At 41.5% G+C, this 25,550-nt stretch overlaps 1 protein-coding gene across 5 annotated transcripts in view; it reads left to right on the forward strand.

The window, feature by feature from the left end:
• The first annotated feature begins 562 nt into the window (after positions 1 to 562).
• The window catches only part of aass (aminoadipate-semialdehyde synthase), a 158,507-nt gene continuing 133,519 nt past the window's right edge, over positions 563 to 25,550 (forward strand). For 2 of the 5 annotated variants that reach the window (XM_048548993.2, XM_048548997.2), the window contains exons 1-11: positions 841 to 974; positions 9,068 to 9,297; positions 11,127 to 11,303; positions 13,492 to 13,576; positions 13,673 to 13,740; positions 16,494 to 16,640; positions 19,344 to 19,422; positions 23,133 to 23,260; positions 23,411 to 23,559; positions 23,981 to 24,103; positions 25,330 to 25,441. In XM_048548993.2, coding sequence (XP_048404950.1) covers positions 9,076 to 9,297; positions 11,127 to 11,303; positions 13,492 to 13,576; positions 13,673 to 13,740; positions 16,494 to 16,640; positions 19,344 to 19,422; positions 23,133 to 23,260; positions 23,411 to 23,559; positions 23,981 to 24,103; positions 25,330 to 25,441 — 1,290 coding nt within the window. In that variant the 5' untranslated portion in view covers positions 841 to 974; positions 9,068 to 9,075. Of the gene's footprint in view, positions 675 to 747; positions 771 to 840; positions 975 to 1,000; positions 1,572 to 9,067; positions 9,298 to 11,126; positions 11,304 to 13,491; positions 13,577 to 13,672; positions 13,741 to 16,493; positions 16,641 to 19,343; positions 19,423 to 23,132; positions 23,261 to 23,410; positions 23,560 to 23,980; positions 24,104 to 25,329; positions 25,442 to 25,550 lie in introns of those variants that run through there. The other 3 variants (XM_048548995.2, XM_048548996.2, XM_048548994.2) reach the window with 3 other exon arrangements.

Genomic DNA, 25,550 nt, shown 5'->3' on the forward strand with positions numbered 1-25,550 from the left:
GAGTTTCATCCAGACAAATGCAAGGTGGTATATTTTGGAAGATCAAATTTAGGTGAATTATGCTGTAAATGGTAGAACCCTTAGGAATATTAGCATACAGATGGATCTGGGTGTGCAGGTCCACGGTCCCCTGAAAGTGGCAGAACGGGTGGTTGAGAAGGCAGATGGCATGTTTGTCTTCATCTGCCAGGGCATGAAGTACAAGAGTTGGCAAACTGTATTACAGCTTTATAAAACCCTTGTTAGGCCTCATTTGCAGGTTGGTCATCACACAACCAGAGGGACATGGAAGTTTTGGAGAAAGTGGATGGAAGGTATATCAGGATGTTGACTGCATTAGCTATGAGGAAAAGTTACAAAGACTAGGATTGTTTCCATTGGAATGATGGTGACTGAGAGGAGACCCACAGAGGTCTACAAAATTATGAGAGGTATAGACAGGGTGGATAGCCAGGGTTGAAGTTTCAATTACAAAGGGGCACAGGTTCGAGGTGAGAGGAGGAATGTTTCAGGGAGATGTGCAAAGCAAGTTTTTCAGGGAGAACAGTAGGAGTTTAGGACGCAGTGTCAGAAGAGATGGTGTAAGCAGGCATGATGGCGCCATTTAAGAGACATCCATATGGCTTCATGAATAAGGAGGGAATAAAGGAATACGGACGGAATAAGGGCAGAAGGTTTGTTTTGTTTCAGTTCGGTTAGGGCATGATGATCGGCACCGGCTTGGAGAGCCAAAGGGCCTGTTCGTGTGCTGTACTTTTTCGTTCTTTTGGGTAAGCGAGCCAATAAAGCTGAGTATGACCGAGATTTGGACACCTCTGCTGGTTGAAGGTTTCCTGGTGACATACGTGTGCCTATGATACAGGAGGTAGTGCACTGTAATGACGCTGCGTGTGGGATTGGAGCCAGTTTCACATCGTACTAGAAATAGCCTGCATTCCTAATCCCTTTCAAACCCCGCTGTGTTTAACACTGACGTGAGTATGTTACCGACGACCAGTAATCTAGCAGTTCCAGGCCGCGTTTGTTTCTGAATTCTCTCCCACCCTGTCTGGTTTTACAGCAGCACGATTAATAGGGATAGAGAGGGCGTCACATCTTCGGGGGCTGCAATATATTGTTTCTTGGTGTTTTTTCAGGCCCGTTTTAGTAATCCATTCACCTACAAACGGCAGTCCTCCCTCTCCCAGCCCAAGCTCCCGAACAGCTGGAAATTGACAGACGCTACAGTCTTTCCAGGGAGCCGGTGCTGGCCTCACACTCCAAGCCCTTTAAAAGCCTCGCTCGCTGTCACAGCGCCTATATTTAGAATCTGTGCTTCCAGTCCGTCTCGCTGGGCGAGGAAACATTTCCTAACGTTTGTTTTCACTTCCTGTGGTTTTTAAAAAAACGCGATATTTTTCAAGCTGCATTCGCAAAGCAGGTTCTGGTTTAAAGCCTGGACTGTTGAAGAAATACGGAGTGGTCGTGACTTTATAAAGCAACCAGCAAAATATTTACTTGTTGCCTGTAATATGGTGTGAAACAGACATTGAATCTCTTCACTTGGCCTCTCTTAAAATATTGAAAATCAGGTACTTCTTGCAAGCTTTTGTTTCCGAAGTTAGTTTCTCTCTAAGTGATTTTGTTTTGTTCAATATTGTTACGAGGTTTCACTATTATAAGTGTTGCCTAATTAGAAATTGTTGATTTGGTTATCCTGGATCACTCATTTTCACTGAGTGAAACTGTGTCGACTCAGAATCCTCACAAAATCTCCATCGTTTGGCTGAAGTGAATGCTGCTCAGCGTGGACTGAGTTGGTCCCTCCACCCGTTCTGGCTTTTGTATGGTCTGTAGCAAGTTTGTAGTTTAATGGGCATTGGGATTCTGCCCATGTTTGGCACCGCCAGTCATCGAATCCCATGGTATGCTTGAATTTCATCGGGTACTTGGATGAGTAAAGGGGACAGGATAGGGCAAAATAAACTTAGGATGTCTTGTAATTTACATCTGTTTGTAACTCACTTGTATTTTATGCTTGAACAATGTCTCCTTGTTTTTATCCCACAGAACTAATAAACCCATATCATTGAGGAACAGATCTTTATGTTCCATATATATTGTAACAATGCATCTTGATTTGGTCTTCCAATAATGACCCACAGTCCTGTATGAAACGACCACATAAATTACAGTGTGGCATAGTGGCTCAGTGGTTAGCACAGCTGCCTTGTGTCAGGGACCCAGGATTTGATTCCAGCCTTGGGTGACTGTGGAGTTTGCATGTTCTCCACATGTCTGTATGGGTTTCCTCTTGGTCCTCTGGTTTACTCTCACAGTCCGAAGATGTGCGCGTTAGGTGGAATGGTCTTGCTAAATTGTCCCATATTGTCTAGGGATGTGTAGGCTAGGTGGATTAGCCATAGAAAATGCAAGGTTATGGGGATAGGGTAGGGGATGGATCTCGATTGGACGCTGTTTGGAGGGTTGGTGTGGACTTAATGGGTTGAATAGCCTGCTTGCACACTGTTGGGATTCTATGATTACAGGACTCATTTTGTGAACTGGCAGTGATTCCAAACATTTGCCCACTTTGACCTTATTGTGGTACTTGAAAATTGCTGTGATCATAGATGTCTCAGAGTGGGCCATGAGTTACTGTAGAGGGAGAATGTCATCGGCTGTCACCACCGTCGACAGCATCCTGCCTTGCCTTTTCGCACTTTGCAGCCTCATTCAGGTTCACAGTACTTGTGCATTGACATTCCTGTTCTTACAGACACAAAACTAGCAAACGTGTCACAGTTTTCAGCAGTGATCAGTCAAGGGGCAGATATATTGCTGTACAGCACCATGTTCCAACAATGTCACCTCTACAGCAGATACCAGCAGCTTACATGGTATGTGCTCAGCAAGTGCCTCAGCCAACTGGTCAGGTCTCAAAGTCCAAGAGACAATTCCTCAGCCAAGTCAAGCTGGACTGTCATCAGTCCAGGGGTTGGGGGGGGGGCGTGCGGTGTCAAGCCACAATATGTCAAGGGCATTGTCCAATATCAGTCTAGGGACTTGAACGTGGACTATCGGCTGACGGAGGTGGTCAGGGTCTGAAGTTCAGTATCACTGCAGTCTGGGGACTGGGCAGCCCTGCATGCCCATTCTGAGGATTCACTTTAAGTCAGGGTTGGGGTGGGGGTGGCTAAACAAACTAGGCATTGCATTATAGTAAAATTATACATTTAATTTTATGTGAAATAGGGTTTGCAATAGGAGCACCAAGACATAATTCTTGGATTTGTGATCTGGGAGACATTTGTTATCTTAGTCATAGCAATTGAACAAATCAGGAATGTAAGTGGGTTGGAAAAAGATAACGCTGACCTGAAATTTGAAAACAGTTCACAATTCTACCGATGTAAAATGGGTATCCAAGTACTAAATATATTCCCAATCATACCTGGCCCAAAGGAAGAGAGTGATGATTATTGAAGCTCAGTCATCTCAGCTCCAGGATGTCTCCACGGGAATTTCTGTGGATAGTGTCCTTGACGCAAATACCTTCAGCTGCTTCATCGTTGATCTTCCTTCTATCATAAAATCAGAAATGGAGACTGCAGTCTGGGGACTGGGCAGTCCTGCATGCCCATTCTGAGGATTCACTTTAAGTCAGGGTTGGGGTGGGGGTGCAGTGAAATGCCTGGAAGTCAGTGGTGAATGGGGTTCCACAGGGCTCTGTCCTTGGGCCTCTTCTGTTTGTAATTTTTATTAATGACTTGGATGAGGGGATTGAAGGATGGGTCAGCAAGTTTGCAGACGACACAAAGGTTGGCGGTGTCGTTGACAGTATAGAGGGCTGTTGTAGGCTGCAGCGGGACATTGACAGGATGCAGAGATGGGCTGAGAGGTGGCAGATGGAGTTCAACCTGGATAAATGCGAGGTGATGCATTTTGGAAGGTCGAATTTGAAAGCTGAGTACAGGATTAAGGATAGGATTCTTGGCAGTGTGGAGGAACAGAGAGATCTTGGTGTGCAGATACATAGATCGCTTAAGATGGCCACCCAAGTGGACAGGGTTGTTAAGAAAGCATATGGTGTGTTGGCTTTCATTAACAGGGGGATTGAGTTTAAGAGTCGTGAGATCTTGTTGCAGCTCTATAAAACTTTGGTTAGACCGCACTTGGAATACTGCGTCCAGTTCTGGTCGCCCTACTATAGGAAAGATGTGGATGCTTTGGAGAGGGTTCGGAGGAGGTTTACCAGGATGCTGCCTGGACTGGAGGGCTTATGTTATGAAGAGAGGTTGACTGAGCTCAGTCTCTTTTCACTGGAGAAAAGGAGGAGGAGAGGGGACCTAATTGAGGTATACAAGATAATGAGAGGCATAGATAGAGTTGATAGCCAGAGACTATTTCCCAGGGCAGAAATGGCTAGCACAAGGGGTCATAGTTTTAAGCTGGTTGGAGGAAAGTATAGAGGGGATGTCAGAGGCGGGTTCTTTACACAGAGAGTTGTGAGAGCATGGAATGCGTTGCCAGCAGCAGTTGTGGAAGCAAGGTCATTGGGGACATTTAAGAGACTGCTGGACATGCATATGGTCACAGAAATTTGAGGGTGCATACATGAGGATCAATGGTCGGCACAACATTGTGGGCTGAAGGGCCTGTTCTGTGCTGTACTGTTCTATGTTCTATGTTCTAGAACATCAGGACATTCCAAAGCAATTTACAGCCAATGAATTACTTTTGAAGAGTCTCTCACTACCAGTGAGAAAAACATGGTGGATAATTTGCATACTCCCATAACCTGTGAGCGACAATAATGAGAGAACTCACTCTGAGACTATTGTTGAATCAAGTTGGTGAATATGTCAAAACTGTGAACAGACTATAATAAAAAATGTCTTGCTCCTCAGTTGGACTGTGCTTCAGGTTTACCACCTCTCACCCTTTCTAGAATCCTTGTGTACAAAATAGCCTCAGTGCTACCCTTAAAAATGATCAGTTGTGGGGCAGATTTTGTTCTCTATGCATTTGCATCACCTTATCCTGATCACTTGCTGGTTTAAGGTAGAAACTGCTTACATGCTGTAGCACATAGCATAGTTAGTGACTGAGAACATCAGATTTCTTTCAGACTGTGGTTAAATGAAATGAATGGGTTGTCTTATGAGGATGGGTTAGACAGGATGGGCTTGTTTCCACTGTTGTTTAGAAGAGTGAGGGATGACTTGAATGAAGTGTATAGGACCCTAAAACAAAAACAGAAGTTGCTGGAAAAGCTCAGCAGGACCTGGAATGGTTTAAACAATGTGAATGTGGAAAGAGATAACAAGGTGTAGAGTTGGATTAACACAGAAGTGTCTAGGCCCGAAACGTCAGCTTTCCTGCTCCTCTGATGGTGCTTGGCCTGCTGTGTTCATCCAGCTCTACACCTTGTTACCTCAGATTCTCCAGTATCTGCAGTTGCTACTATCGCTGAATGTGGAAAGGTTGTTTCTTCTTGTAGGTCATTCAAGAACCAGGGGGCACTGTTTTAAAATTTAAGGGCCACCTTTTAAGACAGGTGAAGTTTTATTTCCTCTCTGGTTGTGCAACTTTGGAACTCTATGCCTCAGAAGGCAGTACAGGTGGGGTAATTGAATATCCTTAGGCCAGAGGTGGGTAGATTTGTGTTAGGCTGGTGATCCAGAATGTGGGAATATAGAATTAGAAACGTAGTTAGATCAGCCATGATCTTATTGAATGGTGGAACAAGCTAGAGGGGCCGAATAGTTCTACTCCTGTATTGTATATTTGTATTATAAGTAGCTGCTCTGGTTTGCCGCAACAAAAGTAGCTTTCAGTGTTACAAGTGACAGCAGTAACAGAATGTTCCATTCACTGTGATTCCTGAAATAATGATACTTTTATTTCTAATTATGAAATATTCTCACAACAACAAAGATGCAGGAAAATGGACTTCCTTCTGATTTTCTGCCCTACCATTTTTGACTCCAACCCCATCAAAAAATTGTATTTATGTAGCCTTTTAAATGAAAGAATATGACAAGGTCCTATGTGGAATGGATGCTGATACAAAAGGAACAAGTCGAGCAGATAGTCTTTTGTGGTTTATTTTTAAGGTGAAAGGAGCAAGATTTGAAGGGAACCTGAGGGGCAACTTTTTCACAGAGGGGGTGTTTTGTATGTGGAATGAATTGCCAGAGGAAGTGGTAGGTGCAGGTGCAATCACAACATTTAAAAGACATTTGGATAGTTATGTGAATAGGAAGGATTTATGCGCCAAACACAGGTAAATGGGACTAGTTTAATTTGGGGAACTTGATTGACGTGGATGAGTTAGACCAAAGGGTCTGTTTATATGCTGTATCAGATTATGGCTCTATGAATAAAAGTTCCAGAAAATAGGAGCGTGGCAGTTTAAAGTTCTGCAATTAGTGATATAGAGAATTGGTGGCAATGACTGCTGACAGGACGTTAGCAAGCTGGAAGAGATTGGAGAGATTAAATTCTTCCAACTCATAGGCAAAAGGAATAATTTGAATTTCTTGTATGTTTGGCTGATGGGTATCAACAGATTAGGAAGGGTATTGAATAATGGGAGACCTGGACATTTGTGCAGGAAGGAGATATGTGGTGGAGTCTTGTATAAGTTGGTGTTGAAAAGCTAGCAAGTAGTTTGGAGTTGTTAGCATTTACGTGACAAAATTATGTTTCATAGTTTCAGTGGTAACAGGCAGTGCTTTAGAAATTGTCTGGGGATAGAATGTGGGGTTCAACTGGCCTCGCTCAGCCTAAGAAAGTGACTGGATGACTGGAGAGAAGACTCAATCAGTGGCTAAGGGACAGATTTTACGATGAGGCAGCAAAGGCAATACCTTTATAAAATCCGAAAGAACTGTGGATGCTGTAAATCAGAAACTAAAACAGAGGTTGCTGGAAAAAAATTCAGCAGGTCTGGCAGCATCTGTGAAGAGAGGTCAGAGTTAGCCTTTTGGGCCCAGTGACCCTTTCTCAGAACCGTTCTGAGGAAGGGTGACTGGACTCAAAACTTTAACTCTGATTTCTCTTCACAGATGGTGCCAGACCTGCTGAATTTTTCCAGCAACTTCTGCTTTTGAAGGAAATGCCTTTTGGTCTTCTCACTGTTTTGAATGGAGGAGGAGTTATCCCTAAACATGTCGCAGATGACAAAATATCTCCAAAATTAAGTGACTTTGTTTGACAATTGAGAGTTCAAAGAAGTGATAGAAATCTAAAGCAGTGCATCAGTACAGGCTCAGATATCAATACAAGTGCAAACCTTGTCTGTGGCTTTCAGCTCATTAGATGGTATGATATATTGTATCACTTTCCTGGTACAGAATCCAATATTCCTAGGGTTTGGTTTCACTTTAATTGTCCATGTTTTTGCCCTCCTGCTCCCCAAACCTAGCATAAATACAATTCCGTCCTCAGGCATTTAGTAACATTCCTAGAAATGAAGGCAATTCTGCAGTCGGTTTATGGTGAGGTGGATGCATGATTAGAAGTTTGAAAATAGAAAATCTGATTCATAATTTACTGATGTACAGAGATTAATAATTTCCTACTGATCTGTTTGTCACGTAGTAGAGGTGGATTGAATGAATTTCTAGGCAGCATTTTTAAAGAATGAATTGAGTTGTTGATGCTCAGTGTGGCGTTAGCTGTTCCATGTTGTGCACTGTACTTGAAAGTTTAAGGCATATGACTTTCGTTGTTTTATCTTGAGACTTGTGAAATGGCAAAAGGAAAAATGATTGAAGATTCAACTTTCGTAAGGATACAAAATAAAATTGGAGCTGTGGAACACAGACATGAGAAAACTCAGGACCATAAAAAGCTTAATCTACCATTTTAATCCAACTGGTCACTTCCAGAATTCAGAATAAATAAGCACAGATGCTGAGGAGATGGGGTTATGGGGATAGGGTTATCAGGAAAATGGTATTCTTTTTGATGATGGTAATAAACAGTCAGATCTTGTATCTTTGTCAACTTTAAGCCCTGCCCCTGTTCCTGATCCCCCTGATGGCTTTTATATTGAGGCCTTCACAAAAGTGACTCAGAGGTCTGCCTATTTCATTCTGTGTTCCACTTATAATTGCAGATTAAGGTTTATCAGACATTTAGAATCTACATACAATTCTGAAGATGTCCTCATCTCTGGGCCAGAAGGTTCAAGTCCTACCTGCTCCAGTGGTGTGGCATAGTATTTCTGAGCAGGTTGACTAAAAATGCTTACAAATTGAAGGGACCAACAAATGGAGCGCATTTAGTGTAAAGCTCCTACAACTAATATTCTAAGACTGCTGGATGCCAATCCACAAACAAATAAGTTACTCTTTCTCTTTAAAGAAAAGCCATCTTTTGTAAAGTTAGGCGGTGCATGATTGACCCTCCTGGCTCTACAGAATTATTTTAGTTCACTCCCTGCCTGCTGTCACCACCCTTTAATCCCCTGATTACTTCCTTCTCTTTGACATTAAACTTCCACCCAATGCAGTCACTGGATTTCCTACACAATCCAATGTGAACTGCCCATGAGCGCTGCCTCAGAGCTGGCACCTCATTGGCATTAGATAGAGGAGGCTGAATGCCAACAGCATCAGCCAGTCAACCTGGTTGTACTCTCGTTCAGTCAAAATTTCCCCAGTTGTAAGGACATTTGACTCAACAGGAAAATTCCAAATCTTTGATTATCTCTGAAAGATAATCCTCCCACTATATTTGAAAGGATTTCCCCAACTCATGTCATGATCTTAAATTTTCTGTCAAACTTTGCAGAGGTCACTAGGGATATGGCAATCTTTGAAATGAGTTTGCGGGAGGCTAGTAAATTTTTATAGGCTCACAATAGGCGTATCAATGTTCGTAGGAGTCAATGGGAAGAAGTATAGTGTCCCCAGACAGCTAAATTTGAAAACTGTTGCAGGTATAGCAATTACCAAAATGTTATTTCACTTTTCACAGTATATTGACTTGTTTATTGAATAGTTATGTGATGGTTCTTTTCTTTTTCATGTCCTAAAATGGGTGTGGATTGCTTCCTTTCCTTTTCTGTAAGCAGGCTTGATCATGTTTTGGTTGTTGAAACATAAAAACAGAGCAATAAGCCGCTGCCTCTGTTGTGGCCACCCAAGATACCAGCATCACAAAGCTATCCTGGCTTTGCGGAGGGAGGATATAAATGCCTGGGAGAGACGAGCACCATTGGCCCCAAGACACATCAAAGAGGTGACCAGTGCAGGCTACAAAGTCTTGGTGCAACCATCCAACAGAAGAGCCATCCATGAAAAGGTGATTCTGAATGATTCATTGTGTACAATGTCTCTGGGCCCAATTTTAATTGGTTCTACCAGCACTCCAATTTCAGGTGGAGCAATTTTATTTCTGATTGAAACTCATTTTTAAAAAGAAACGTCAAGAAACCATGACCACGTCAGTTAGCACTTCTATACGTTGATAGCTATGTTTATCTCTCAACAGGAATTAGTTGCCCACTCAGAACAAATTTCTCAACTGATTCTCCAGATTTCCTCGCTATTCTGGCAGCAATGTTATTGAGCGATTTCTGCCTCCAGTTTTCTTTCACTTTAAGTGAACTGTTCTGGATTAATAATGATACTGTTTGTTTGAAGGCAGAAAATTTGCAAGGGAGCTTCACTTTGTTGTTGGAATATTCTTGTTTCAACAGTTCTAATCTGATATTCTAATTCAGTTCTTCCTAACATTGCATTGGTGAGGTGCTTTGTTTTGTAGTGCTTATTCATGTAGTTGTTTATCTTCAAAATATCTTCACAACAATATGTAACATGGAGCAAATCATAAATGTAAATAACGAGCAAGCTACTCCCAGGCTTTCACTTTGTAACAAATATGAATTCTTCCATAGCGCTTGCAAGTTCAGAAGATTCCTTCAATTGCCAGTTAATCTGTCTCATAAATGCATAGCTGAAGTCTGTTCTTCTTGTTTTGTTTTCTAGTTCTTCCTCCTTTTTAATGTTCATTTCCATCTAAAAGATTCTTGTTTTTCTTTTAAAATGGAGAGAACAGCTTAAGTAAAACAGCAGTCCACATGTTATATACAAGCACAGTGGGTCAGCTAGAGTTTCCATATTGACAATTCAGGTCCCTGCTCAAAAGTACACCCATTTCAAAACAAAAATTTCCCCATTCTACATTGTGTTTCCACACTGCTGAATTTGCATTTTATTATTGCACAAGCTGCTCTGAACCAATGTAGTAGAGATGTTTTAAAGCAGAATGTTTCTTTAAAAGTTTAAAATTGTCTTAATTAAAGATTGTAATTGCTGCAAAAAATGGACTTACTGTGACATATAGGTATTTTTAATTTCTGTCACGCCACTATCTACAAGAGCTGAGTTTTAAATGACTGTTTCCAAATGTATGAAATAATTATTTAATTATGTTCAGGCATTGTCGTTGACTTATTAATGAACTAAATTAAAATAAAATCCAAAATCTTTAAAAATTTGTCTTTTTGTCCCCTAGCACCCAAAATAACGAACTTAATTTTTAAGGAATTCTACAAATTTGCAAATAAACACAAATAGTGAAAACTTCCTCTGGTTAGTAATTCATCCGTGGGCTGTGGCAGAGCTTGTAGCAAGACCTACTTTAGTTTGACCTCTTATGAACCTGGTGTAAAAGATTGCAAAATAGGTATGCTGAATGTAAATCAGATGTCAAATTCTGTGATTTTCCGTGCCAATTATTCCAATTTCAATCAAATGAACAAGAAAAAGGCTCAACTGTGCAGAATCTCTAAGCTGTTAATTGTTTTTTCCGTAATGTCTGCAGCAATCATTTTTAAGATTGCATTATTAACCTCTGTAAAAGCCTGAAGTGCCTAAAACATGAATTAAATGTTTGATACTAGTTTACAAAATTTATATAGATATTGATTCTCGCCCTGCCAATTCTATCTCAATTTACTCATGATCAGGTCAAAGAAATTTAAAATTATGAACATAAGTGGGAGCACAAAATCACCAATTCGTACAAAGGATTTGTTTATCTCTGACATATTGGCTTGTTGAGGCGTAATGTGTTTGAAGTTCACTTATGAAAGAAGAAGCTATTTTTATAATGTCTCCCTTTTTTAGGATTATCGGCAGGCAGGGGCAATAATCCAGGAAGATATCTCCGAGGCTTCTTTAATTATTGGAGTGAAAAGTCCTCCAGTGGAGAAGCTAATACCCAAAAAGACTTATGCCTTCTTTTCACACACCATTAAAGCCCAAGAGGCAAATATGCCTCTTCTGGATGCTGTCGTTGAAAAGGTATAGTAGAATTTTTGTTAGCAGTGCGTGGAACTTGATTTTACTGACCTTTAAACACCCCTCATAAGATTACTTTGTTTGAACATTTTCCATATCTTCATTGTTATTTATGACAATGAATACAAACAGATCCTTATTGTGCTGTCTTCAAGATTTGTTGAAAATTCTCTTGATATTCAGACTGATATGCTTTGGATGAGTACAGAGGTGGACTTACACCTTGTCAGCATTATCCCACCTTGAGGCCATTTTCCCAGAGAAGGATTAAGGGCTGGTATTTTCCAGTATCACATAGCCAATTAATGTAAGTTAATTGGCCTTAAGTAATTAGTTTTAGAAGCCAACTGGAATTTTTCAGTCAGTTGGAGGGCCCCTTCTGATGGCAGCTCTGCTAGCTGCTCTGGAGGGAAGGTGCCTGTTCTGCCTGTCTGACTCTAACTCAGGCCACTCTGTATAGAGGGATTCCTCTATCATGATGGCAGCCTGGCTGTTGTGACCGCTTTTAGATTAAGAAATGGAAGCTGTCTGTCTGCAGTGCCTGAAATGGCAGGTGTCCGCTCCTCCTGAGCTGGAGTCACTGCTATTAGCCCATCCACTGTCAAGGGATTAAGGACGTTGAGTTCACCCTGTGGCCACAAAGTGGCTAATCCAGGGGGTATCATGGCCAGGAGATGGCAATAAACAGTGTGTGATTCTGACCCTTATCTGACATCTGGGGTCAACCCGAAAGCAAAACTCTTGTCGCCTGTTGTTGTCGAGATTACATTTTTGTTTTATGAATGCCTAACTAATATGTGAAGGTTTGTTTCAATATGCCTAGGTGTATATTGTTGATCTCTTTAGAATCTGAAATCTTGGAAACTGAGATGGTCAGTTGTGTCCACTACGTGCTGTCAGAAGCCAACATTTCTCAACACTTTTAACATGATTTTAAAGAAGTGTGGTGTGCCCGTAATAAATAAATTAAAATCTTTATTAAAGGAGGTGTAATTAAATAAACAAAAACTCTTGATTAGGCAGGGACTTGAGATCAAAAGAGTTCAGCAACACTGAAGAAGGGTCTAGGCCCGAAATGTCAGCCTTCCTGCTCCACTGATGCTGCTTGGCCTGCTGTGTTCATCCAGCTGTACACCTTGTTATCTCCGATTCTCCAGCATCTGCAGTTCCTAGTATCTCTAATATAATGTTGCTTTCTTGCAGTGCTCAATCATTTGGGCCTTGATACAAGAGGCTGTCTGACTGGAAGCTGGCCAGAGGCTGAATCTATTCAAGGCCCTTCTAAATTGAATTCAATCAAACCTGCCCACAGCTAAAGAATTAATTGTGGTGTCTGAGAAGCAGCATTGCTGGAAAGAAATTTGGACCCAATTGTCTGGTTCAAGCTGGATTTGTGTGATTGGAGACAGCAGTATAATTTTTCAGATATTGCTTTCTGTTTGGAAACAGCAACATTGCCAGTGCACAGTAGGCTGGGCTGGGTCCAGGATGTAGGAGTGAGTCTATATTATTCGCTCAAAAACAAATAGATAATGTTTAAAACTTGGACATTTTTAATGTGATTGCAATAATTTAAAAACATGGCATAGTGTATATCTATAATAAATAAGATGAAATCTTCATTAAAGGTGTTTTGATTAATTAAACAAAAACTCTGTATTGGGCAGGTGCATAAGAGCAAAACAGTCCAGCAAAATTCAGTTTTTTAAAGGAATAAATAACTCCTTCTCCCTATGGTGATAAAATAAATCAGTTAACAGAATACTATAAAAATTCTTGACTCTTTGTAATTATTGCCTATTTAAGACATTGCAGCAGAGTGTGTGTATTGAGTAACTTCCTCCTTGAATTCTCCTTGTAGGGGAGGAGAAAGAACTGCAAATATTTGAAATCTAAAGTTTTAAAAAGAAATGATGTATATGTAGCTGCTGAAAGTGCCAGTATTTTCTGGTCTTTTTTCAAAAAACTTTTCCCAGAGTCTCCCAGTTTTTTGTTAGTAACGTTGAGGTTTTTCTCTGTTTTATGGAAGACTTTTTTGGTTTGTGTGAAGACCCTGGATAATTTAAATTTGAGTTTCTATTTCACTCAAACATTGAATGCAAGCGAATGCTTTAATGTTGCTAAACTTGTTTAATCACTGCAAGAGATCGTACTCCCAAAGAACTCATGTTGCTTTTTGATGTACTTCTAGGAAATTCGCCTGATTGATTATGAAAAAATGGTGGATAGCAAAGGAACAAGAGTTGTTGCATTTGGCAAATGGGCTGGGGTAGCAGGTACACTTATCCCATTGTAATCTTTATCTGTTGGAACAAATACATGATGACCTGAACAATACCTTCCTAATTATTTCATCCTGCTGGTTGTTACAGGAATGATCAACATTTTACATGGTTTGGGACTGCGCTTCCTTGCTCTCGGCCACCACACACCTTTCATGGTAAGAGTCCTCTAGTTTTCCTGCTTTTGTGTGGTATTGTGCTCCTGGGTTTGTTGACGTAATAAGTAGGATGGATAAAAGAGAAGCATTAGACTGAGTATGTATTTGGATTTGATAAGATATCCCATGAAAGCTTACTGCAGAAGGTTAGAGTTCCTGGTGTTGGGGTCATATATATTAGCATGAATAGAGGATGAGTTATTTAATAGGATACAGCCAGTTTGAATATATAAGTCATTTTCAGGTTGACTCCATTCTAATTAATGGACTGCCATGCTAATTATGCTGCGACTGCAACTATTTATAAACTACAATAATAACTTGGATGAAGAAATGACAGTGATGTAATCAAATTTGCAGATAGATGGGAAAGCAGTTTATGATGAGCTTAGTTTTCGATCCCGAGGTGGGCGGTAGGTACACGTTGAATTTGGGCTGGTGATCCCTGGAAACATTTCAGAGACAAACACAGGCTTGTATAATATGAAGGCAGGCTGATTTAAAAGGCCCATCTTGGTTCCCAAAGACTTCATTGCAGTTGTGTTCTTGAACCCAGGCCCTCTGACTATCACACTGCCCCATCTGCTCCCCATGCTCCCTGTATGTCAACTCCTGCCAAGCTTTTCATCCCTCTTCTATGACCTCTTGTATCCTCCATGCCAACCTCTTCCCCCTCTACTCATTCCCATTGTCCCTTAACTTTTATACCAACTTACTGCACCCCACATCTAAATGGACTCTTTATGGGTCCTGTGAAATCTGAGTGACAATGTATCCATCTACATGATTTCAACAATAAATTCACATGGTCCTGCTCAGTTTGTGTTTCTTCTCTGTGTGAATCATGTCATTGTTTTTGTGACAGGGAAACAGAGCAATCTGTCAGAAATGAAGCTGCAAATTCTGTATCAGGTTTTAGCTTCATTTTGGGTATGCTGTGGAGTCTCCACAACTCCAAGAAAATCTAGGCCAAAGCGATATGGATAGGTTAAGTGAGGATCAAAGATTTGCAGGTGGAGTAAAATATTGTAAAATGCGAGGTTGTCTGCTTTGGCAGGGTAAGAATAGAAATGTAGAATGTTATTTAACTAGAGTAAGACTGAGTATGTGTATGTACAGAGGAACCTGGGGATTCTTGTATATGGAACACAAAAACTAGCATGCAGGTACTGTGGGTAATTCAGAAAGTATGTGGAATGTAAGGCCTTTTATTGCAAAAGGAGTAGAAGATACAAGTGGAGAAGTCATGCAACACATTTTGGGATATTGGTAGGACCAAGAACACATTGAAGTTTAGTAGAATGAGAAGCAGCAGATTCTGACTGGGTGGATGCTGGGAGGATGTTTTGTCTTTTGCGGGGAGTCTAGAGTTGTCAGGTACAGTCTAAAAATAAAGGCTCTTCCATTTGAAATGGAAGCAAGGAGATGATTTTTTTCTGAGTGTCATTACTCTTGAAATTCTCTTTTCAGACAGCAGCACAGCCTGGGTCATTGAATATATTCATGTTGCAGAGTTTTGCTTGACCAGGTTGACCAGGGTAATAGGAAAGGAAATAGAATTAAGACCAAAAACAGGCAAGGCATGATCTTATTGAATGGCAAAGCAGGCTCAATGCCTACTCCTCTTATTTTTCATGATCTTAAGACTGACTTAATCTTATTTTGTCAGTACTCTCCCAACTTAATTTCTTTCCACTCCTCCCTTTTGAAGATGTTGTTGTCTTAGTTGCTTTAGGTTAGATATGTTAGCTGCTCTTTCTGTTACATTGTTCATGATTTAAGATTTAGTTTCTCCTAAATAAAGTTTTCAGAATGTTGTTCACCGGTAGAGAATAAATTATAACTTCTCCTGATAGTCAGTGACACAAGTTTCAGTAGGGGCTATTGAATTCACATCAACCTTTAGTGAATCCAAGCTGTCTGTAACGGTGGAAATGAAGACACATGGCTTTTTTGTTCAGAGATTTTATTGACTTATTCAGTCTTACACCTTTCACCATCCTCCACCGCACGCCCAACCAAATGTCACTGTGGCTTTCCATTTATACATGCTCAAAGACAATTAATATCTATCACATATTAATGATAATATTGATGTCAACATTTAAGAAACTCGAACAATTTGATGAACCAGACGTTAGCAATCAGGGCCTCTCTAATCCTGGGACCCAGGCTAATTGAGACTCCTTCTGACTGAGATCTGCTCACTCCTAGCACTTCTCATATCTATACAGGTGAATTACTTTGGAGTTAACAGAAAATCCTCATTCATAATTTTGCTAATGTTTTAAATAAATGCAGCTGGCCTCTAGCTTCACTTTCACATCCTTGGATTTTTGATGGCCAGATTCTGACACGAGAGTTTTCAAACCTTTAACAAAAAGGCCAAACCTCCCATTCATCCTAACACCATCTAACAATCTAGGTCCTCGATAAATATTCGTGAGTATATCTTTTAGAGCTGCTATTTTAAGGTTAGATGTAAGACAGCAGTTACCACAGTGCTTCTCCTGCTTTGCTACGGTAACTGTGCTTGTCGTGTGATGGAACCCCAATTTTACGAGTGGTATAGGGGTAGGGTGATGAAAATTGGGAAAATGGTGGGAGGGCAGATGCTATTGGGAAAAGGTGCCTTCAACGAGGTTCTTCCAGTGAATCTAAGACTTGGAGCCATCAGAGCTGAGTTAGAGTTATCTGGTAAGCTGTTTTGTTAAGGGGTATTGGTATATTCATTCAATGCATTCTTTTTTCAGCATATTGGCATGGCTCACAATTACAGGAACAGTGCCCAGGCAGTGCAAGCTGTTCGGGACTGCGGTTACGAGATCTCCTTAGGTTTAATGCCTAAGTCCATTGGACCAGTTACATTTGTGTTCACAGGCACCGGTAATGTCTCCAAGGTAGGTTTTATGTGTTTTGCTCAGTTTGAGGGGAATGAGGGTATTACTTTAATGTCTCTTTGGTATTCTTTTTATGGTTATTAAAATAAGATCACAAAATGTGCATTGAGCCAAGGTCAAGATAGCTGAAGAGATCCTTTTATTTAAATATTTAAATATTAAATATATTTAAGTGTATATATATAAATATATTAAATATATTTAAAATATCTACAAAAATGTTCTCACTTCAAAAAAAATGGAGTGTATATATGTGAAATGTATCTGTTTTCAATTTGCTTACATCATAAAATTGTTCAATCTCATGCAAGAAAAGGCATTAATAATGGCAGGAGCTGGCTCTAGGAAAACTAATTACAGTAATTTTTTTCCTGCTTTGTTTGCTAGCGAGTGTTGGAAAAGTGCAGTAAAGTCTTCCATGCTATCCATGCAGTCAAAGTTTTTGTTTTTGATGTTATGTGCAGCAGTGCATTTTGTGGTGGGAGTCGGCAAACTAAGAGAAGGGAAAGCAACACTATTTTGCTTGTGTCTTAATTTGTGATATCGGAGTGTGAAGTGCCCTTCAAAATGGTACCGTAATTTTTTTCATAATGTCACTCGGTGAAATCTTGCTTTTTTTTGAGGATTCAGTGCATCATTATTCACCTGAATCACATGGTTGAACATGACTAGGATGTGGCTTGTCCTTGAGTGGGGGAGGGCTAAAGTCAAAACAAATGTTTGGAAGTATTATTGTAGACAGTGGGTGGTCAGTCCATGGAGTAGCACCTTGGGGAAATGGTGAAAGGTGCTGATACCAATACATTTGACTAGAAATTAGATGCATTTCAGAAAATAGCATTTTACAATACAGCGCACAAGTAATTGAAGAAATAACATGTTAGGTATAGCATGCTTAGAAAGAACAGTTAACTGTGGAGTTATGGTTCTCAAAACTGTAAAGCGGAGATTTCCTCACATCATGTATGGATCGGTTGTAGACTAATTGATAGCAAATTGATGCTATCATTATGTAACAACTTCTTTATTGTTACAACATGTGACTTTCAGGATGGTAGCAGAGGAACGAGATGATTTTTGGATGACTTTGAAGAGCAGCTAATATGTTCACTTGCAAGAACAGTCATTGAATGTTGCTGGAAAGGGAAACGTTGTCTTGCTCATATCAGGAAAAACGCAAGAATATCTCATCTCAAATGATCACAACAATTTATACTACGGGAGAAAAGGAGTTGATTGCATGGAAGTTGACTGATTAGTTGGCATGTTGCCGCAGAGTAAATAATGGGAGGAAAATGCTCCCCAGACTCCAAGGTAATTAAAAGAAAGGCACAGGGCTTAACATGTTCCTTTTGTTTGCACAGATCTGGTCTCTGTACATAAACATATATCACTTCTAGGAAGGATAAATAAGCCACTATACATGCTTTACTGGTTATTATAAATTGGTTGTTAATATAGCTGTTTGCTCACTTGGGATTATTTAGGCACTTATTCATGTATCCAGAAGCTTATGGAGCCTATAATCCCCTAGTTTAGCTAACATAATTTTCTTTTCAGCAACATTCAAATTCCTATATCTAATGTGAACCGCTCAATGCTTGTGCAATTTTCACTGTTTAATCGGAGTTGTAGTTGCCTTCAAGGTCATTCCCAAAGGGGTTAGATTTGATTGTCTTTAAAATCATGCCTGTTGGTCATCATTGCCAGCCTTTCGATAATCAATTCTGAGTGTTGGTTTGCTCCTGCTGGCTGGCTATTTGTGTGCATTGAGTTAGTACTACTGCGAGGAAAAGAAATACATCTGTCATTTCCAATTCATGAGTGGATTTGTTTTACCTTTATCAAGAAATGGTGTTAAATAGCTTGTGGTTTAATAAAATAATAAAGTGTGAAGCTGGATGAACACAGCAGGCCAAGCAGCATCTCAGGAGCGCAAAAGCTGACATTTCAGTCCTAGACCCTTCATCAGATCAGGTTTAATAAGCACAGTTTTGCTCTGACTTATACTTGAGAAATAATTTCTAAATGTTAGAATGTTTCACACATCGAACTGAGTCCTGTATATGGACTGAAAGACCACATGAAGGAATGTTAGAGTTGAATTCCCCCTATAGCAGCCACCCTGTATGCAATTATTATCAACATTATTTTGGAGGGGTTATGCAAGAGGAATATGATGATTATTTTCGATTAACTTAGATTGGGGATGAGCTGAGGATTTTAGGAGTGAGGGACAAATTGTTGAGGGAATTGAACAAAACCTTGAAGGGAAAAGATAGGGGAATTGGGCTTGCTAAATTCCTCTTGCAAAGGGCAAGCATGGCATCCCTCTGTGATATAACCACTTCATGATTCTAATCCTAAGAGTTGTACATTTCAATGAATAATTGCATTGTCAAAAGATTTTAACTATTTTAAGTGAACTACATGAACTTTGTTACATGTTGCGAGGAAAGTGCTGTTTTTCTATAAATTTTATTGAGCATTGCCTTGAAGATGCTTCTTGAAAATTATTCAAGATTTTTGAAGCCCCTTGTTTCTTTTCTTTTGAGTTTTTATTTCTACTTGGGCTGTTTCCTACTTTACAGTTATAGTTGATATTTAATTTACAGTTGCTTTGATGTAAATCTAAAACAATGAAACTAAAATAGGATGAAACACAATATTCTTCTCGATAACTAACTGCTGTTACCTTTCCAGGGAGCACAAGAAATATTCACTGAACTTCCTTGTGAATTTGTTGAACCACATGAGCTTCAAGATGTTTTTCAGTCTGGAGGTATCTAATAATTATAATTTGCTTTATCCACTCTTTTTATAGTAATCTGATCTGATGGATGTCTTGTACTTGTGTGCTGTCATGTTCACTGGCTGGTCCCCACAATGTTGAACATTTTTGTGTGTTCTGTGTGTGTTGTCTGAACTAGAGAATGTGAGCACTCTATATTGTCTGAACTCAGGAGTGTGATTGCTGGAACTCTGGTGTGTTAGTGCAGTGTGTATGTCTTACCTTGTATGCATCAACGTAGTGCGTGTGTCTTGACTTGAGTTATTGGCAAAGTGCATTTGTCTTGTCATGCTTGTCTTTAGCATGATATGTTTGTTGGAACTTAGGACCATGAGCGCTGTGCATTCTCTGATACTGTGTAGGGAGCCTATTACAACACTGCTTGCACATGAGATAATGGGAACTGCAGATGCTGGAGAATTCCAAGATAATAAAATGTGAGGCTGGATGAACACAGCAGGCCAAGCAGCATCTCAGGAGCACAAAAGCTGACGTTTCGGGCCTAGACCCTTCATCAGAGAGGGGGATGAGGAGAGGGAACTGGAATAAATAGGGAGAGAGGGGGAGGCGGACCGAAGATGGAGAGTAAAGAAGATAGGTGGAGAGAGTGTAGGTGGGGAGGTAGGGAGGGGATAGGTCAGTCCAGGGAAGACGGACAGGTCAAGGAGGTGGGATGAGGTTAGTAGGTAGCTGGGGGTGCGGCTTGGGGTGGGAGGAAGGGATGGGTGAGAGGAAGAACCGGTTAGGGAGGCAGAGACAGGTTGGACTGGTTTTGGGATGCAGTGGGTGGGGGGGAAGAGCTGGGCTGGTTGTGTGATGCAGTGGGGGGAGGGGACGAACTGGGCTGGTTTAGGGATGCAGTGGGGGAAGGGGAGATTTTGAAACTGGTGAAGTCCACATTGATACCATTAGGCTGCAGGGTTCCCAGGCGGAATATGAGTTGCTGTTCCTGCAACCTTCCTGCAACCTGGGCCATCTCCAGCACATCCCTCACAGGCCCCAAACCCCACCTCTTCCTCCGGTACATTGATGACTGTATCGGCGCCGCCTCTTGCTCCCCAGAGGAGCTCGAACAGTTCATCCACTTCACCAACACCTTCCACCCCAACCTTCAGTTCACCTGGGCCATCTCCAGCACATCCCTCACCTTCCTGGACCTCTCAGTCTCCATCTCAGGCAACCAGCTTGTAACTGATGTCCATTTCAAGCCCACCGACTCCCACAGCTACCTGGAATACACCTCCTCCCACCCACCCTCCTGCAAAAATTCCATCCCCTATTCCCAATTCCTCCGCCTCCGCCGCATCTGCTCCCACGATAAGACATTCCACTCCCGCACATCCCAGATGTCCAAGTTCTTCAAGGACCGCAACTTTCCCCCCACAGTGATCGAGAATGCCCTTGACCGCGTCTCCCGTATTTCCCGCAACACATCCCTCACACCCCGCCCCCGCCACAACCGCCCCAAGAGGATCCCCCTCGTTCTCACACACCACCCTACCAACCTCCGGATACAACGTATTATCCTCCGACACTTCCGCCATTTACAATCCGACCCCACCACCCAAGACATTTTTCCACCCCCTCCCCGGTCAGCTTTCCAGAGAGACCACTCTCTCCGTGACTCCCTTGTTCGCTCCACACTGCCCTCCAACCCCACCACACCCGGCACCTTCCCCTGCAACCGCAGGAAATGCTACACTTGTCCCCACACCTCCTCCCTCACCCCCATCCCAGGCCCCAAGATGACATTCCACATTAAGCAGAGGTTCACCTGCACATCTGCCAATGTCGTATACTGCATCCACTGTACCCGGTGCGGCTTCCTCTACATTGGGGAAACCAAGCGGAGGCTTGGGGACCGCTTTGCAGAACACCTCCGCTCAGTCCGCAACAAACAACTGCACCTCCCAGTCGCAAACCATTTCCACTCCCCCTCCCATTCTCTAGATGACATGTCCATCATGGGCCTCCTGCAGTGCCACAATGATGCCACCCGAAGGTTGCAGGAACAGCAACTCATATTCCGCCTGGGAACCCTGCAGCCATATGGTATCAATGTGGACTTCACCAGTTTCAAAATCTCCCCTTCTCCTACTGCATCCCTAAACCAGCCCAGTTCGTCCCCTCCCCCCACTGCACCACACAACCAGCCCAGCTCTTCCCACCCACCCGCTGCATCCCAAAACCAGTCCAACCTGTCTCTGCCTCCCTAACCGGTTCTTCCTCTCACCCATCCCTTCCTCCCACCCCAAGCTGCACCCCCAGCTACCTACTAACCTCATCCCACCTCCTCGACCTGTCCGTCTTCCCTGGACTGACCTATCCCCTCCCTACCTCCCCACCTCCCCACCTACACTCTCTCCACCTATCTTCTTTACTCTCCATCTTCGGTCCGCCTCCCCCTCTCTCCCTATTTATTCCAGTTCCCTCTCCCCATCCCCCTCTCTGATGAAGGGTCTAGGCCCGAAACGTCAGCTTTTGTGCTCCTGAGATGCTGCTTGGCTTACTGCTTGCACATGGCCTGATGTCATTGACTAAATCAAATGGCAAAGTGTGGAGCTGGATGAACACAGCAGGCCAAGCAGCATCTCAGGAGCACAGGAGATCTGATGAAGGGTCTAGGCCCAAAACGTCAGCTTTTGTGCTCCTGAGATGCTGCTTGGCCTGCTGTGTTCATCCAGCTCCACACTTTGGATTCTACAGCATCTGCAGTTCCCATTATCACCTAACATATGGTGATTGGCTTTTGAAATATCATTTAATAAACTGGCAAATCCATTTATTAGAAGAAAACTTTTTTGCTTCCTGCTTTCAAATTGTATTTGGTCTTAAACAAATACCAGTAAATTTGGTTTGATGCAAAGGTTACTGAGACAAATGCAAATGAACCCTCGTTGTAACTAGCTGGTATAAATGAGTAGGTCTGGGAAAGTGCACAGTACAGCTTGCTATGATGAGTAGTTTTACATCGGGCAGGATTTGGCATTTTTTTTTATTAATTCATGGGATAAGAGCATTGTTGGCTAAACCAGCATTTATTGTTCATCACTAATTGCCCAGAGTAATCTTTAGAGTTAACCACATTGCTGTGGATCTGGAGTCACCTGTAGGCTAGACCAGGTAAGGTCCTTCTTTCAAGGACATTAATGAACCAGGTGGGTTTTCCCCAACAACGGATTCGTGATCATTCAAACTCTTAATTCCAGATTTTCTTTTTATTGAATTCAAATTCCACCATCTGCCATGGTGATATTTGAACTTGGGTCCCGAGAATACTATCTGGGTCTCTGGGATAACAGTCCAGTGATGACGATTGTAGGCTGTTCCCTTAAACCTATTTTTAATCAACCTGTTTAGGGATGTTATGACTTCATTTCTGAAGCAAGTGGGACTTGAACCTGGGCCTTTTGGCTCCGAGGTAGGGAAACTATGTCTATGCCACAAGACCCACCTAGTTACCTTGCCTCAGCATATCAAGTCTTTTCTGGTTTGACATTATCACCAGCAGACAATACAAAATGAAATGGCTACCATTTGCATCCTGGTCTTGAAGTTATTGGCACTCTTGGGGGGTTGGCAAATGGGTAGTGGGGTAAATAAAATTATTTGGATTTCTCCACTGTTCAGCACAGATAACAGTAATTAAAGTACTGTGAACTGTTCAGTTTGGAATTAACTATGTGTGATTCATTGCACAGATCAAAGAAAGGTTTACTGCACGGTTCTCAGCCGTCATCATCATGTTGTTAGAAAGAGTGACGGGAAATATGACCCTGTGGAATATCAACATCGTCCTCAATTATACACCTCACGCTTCAGCGTTGATGTAAGAAAACATTTGGTTTGTATAAAATATCAATGCCACAGGATGTGATATAAATATTCCTGAACCTGAGAATTATCTGAAAGGCCGTTGTTTTTTTCTATTGATTTAAGCTTAGTGCCCAGATGCTAAAATGTCCACACTGCTTTTTAGATTGCTCCATATACCACATGTTTGGTGAATGGTATTTATTGGGATCCAGATACGCCTCGATTACTCACCCGATTGGATGCTTCCAATCTGCTGGCATCGGCCAAAGATTTTGACCCAGCTAGTGATGGTTGCCCAGAATTACCTCACAGGTAAGTTGATTATAAACTTGCTTTCCTACTTTCTGACATAGTAGGAACTGCAGATGCTGGAGAATCTGAGATAACAAGGTGTAGAGCCCGAAACGTCAGCCTTCCTGCTCCTCTGGTGCTGCTTGGCCTGCTGTGTTCATCCAGCTCTACACCTTGTTTACTTACTTGCTGAATGGTTTATCAGAACACCTTCTGTGAAAAGCATTCACACAAAGTTTCCCATGTTTGTGTTATAATATTAGGGGAAGCAGGCTTGACCATATTCAATAATTCTGCTTTTTTTAATATATCTTCTAAATTATATTTCACTATATAGTGGCACTTGTATTTGGAACAACTCTACAAACACGCACAATCCCTTTTTGCTCTTAGTATGGGAGTATCGTATAACATGAAGTGTTGTGTTGTGCCTCTCTTCCAGGTTTTTGGCAATCTGTGACATTTCTGCTGATACTGGTGGCTCCATTGAGTTTATGACTGAGTGTACATCCATTGACATGCCATTTTGTATGTATGATGCAGAACAACAGGTTATTCATGACAGGTAAGACTCCCCACATTAATAATGGTAAATTGCATCTAGGAACTTCATATTGCATTGACTGACTCAATTCTTTCAAGTGATTATTCTAAAGCATTTGCAACTCCTGCAAACATTAATGTAGTAATGATGGTTTTTTGATGTTACGTGAGTCGTGAATATTGTCAAGGCCACCCAGGATGACTTCCTTACTCTTACTCCTCAATATTTTTGCGGATCTTTTTATGCCATCTGAGAAGGTGTTTAATGGTTTGCTGTATTATCTGAAATGGCACCTTCAGGAGTGTGGCATTCCGTCAGCGTTCCACGAAATTGTCAGACCAGATTTTTGTGTTCAAGGCTGTGAAGAAAGACTTAAGCCAAAGCCTTTTGACTTGATGTGTAAGCAATTTTCATGCAGGGATTTTCTTAAAAACCTTTGACAGTTAGAGTGTTAACTCAAAAGACAGTTAAGTATTCCTGTTTGAATCTATACACAAGTAAGCTTATATATTGTATGCGTAAGAATTCACAATATTTCTGTTTTATGCAATCAAGAAAAATACTGCTTGCATTAGTGCCAACATAGTGTAGAGCTGGAGGAACACAGCAGGTCAGGCAGCATCAGAGGAGTAAGAAAGTTGACGTTTTGGTCAGGACCCTTCTTCAGTGCTGTCCCGACCCAAAACGACAACTTTCCTGCTCCTCTGCTGCTACCTGACACCCTGTTTTCCTCCAGCTCCATGTTATGTTGACTCTGGTCCAGGATCTGCAGTTCTTGGTATCTTCGAGTGACTTGCACTTGTGCAATGTCCTTAATGTTTCAAGATCTCTAATGGAAGATCACAGGAAATATACCCAGGCAAAAGATTGGCACCATAACTTTGAAGAAAGCTATGTTTAAAGAGCATCTTAAAGGAGGAGAGAATGATGGCAAGGCAAAGAATTTGAGAGAGAACATTAGAGCTTAGGGCTGAGGCATTTGAAGACAGAGCCACTGATGGTGGAATAAGCCGATCAAAGTTAACACATCCATTTGCAGTTAGCGGGTGGAAATGGGTGTCAAGCAAGCCCAGTATTTCTTGACTTATGTTTTTGGAGCAGGAGTGGTATGTCCGAGCAAAATTCCATTATCAGGAGCATACCTTTGGAAAATCAGCTTTTAAATTCAGACACTCTCTTTGAAGCAAGCTTTTCCTCCACTGCAGATATGGTTTAATTGGAGTCTGTGTTATTGTTTTTACTTGCAGCCTAGAAGGCAATGGGATCTTGATGTGTTCAATAGACAACCTGCCTGCACAGCTCCCCATCGAGGCCACGGAATATTTTGGAGACCAACTTAGCCCATATTTATGGGAAATGGTAAAATGCATGGTAGTGAGAATGAAATAATGGAAAGGATTTAACCGATGGTACTGTGATTTCCTACTCTACATCACACTTCTTCCTCTTGTTGTCAGGCAAGAGTTGT

This window comes from Stegostoma tigrinum, chromosome 18 (genome assembly GCF_030684315.1).
Source record: "Stegostoma tigrinum isolate sSteTig4 chromosome 18, sSteTig4.hap1, whole genome shotgun sequence".
Classification (NCBI taxonomy): domain Eukaryota; kingdom Metazoa; phylum Chordata; class Chondrichthyes; order Orectolobiformes; family Stegostomatidae; genus Stegostoma; species Stegostoma tigrinum.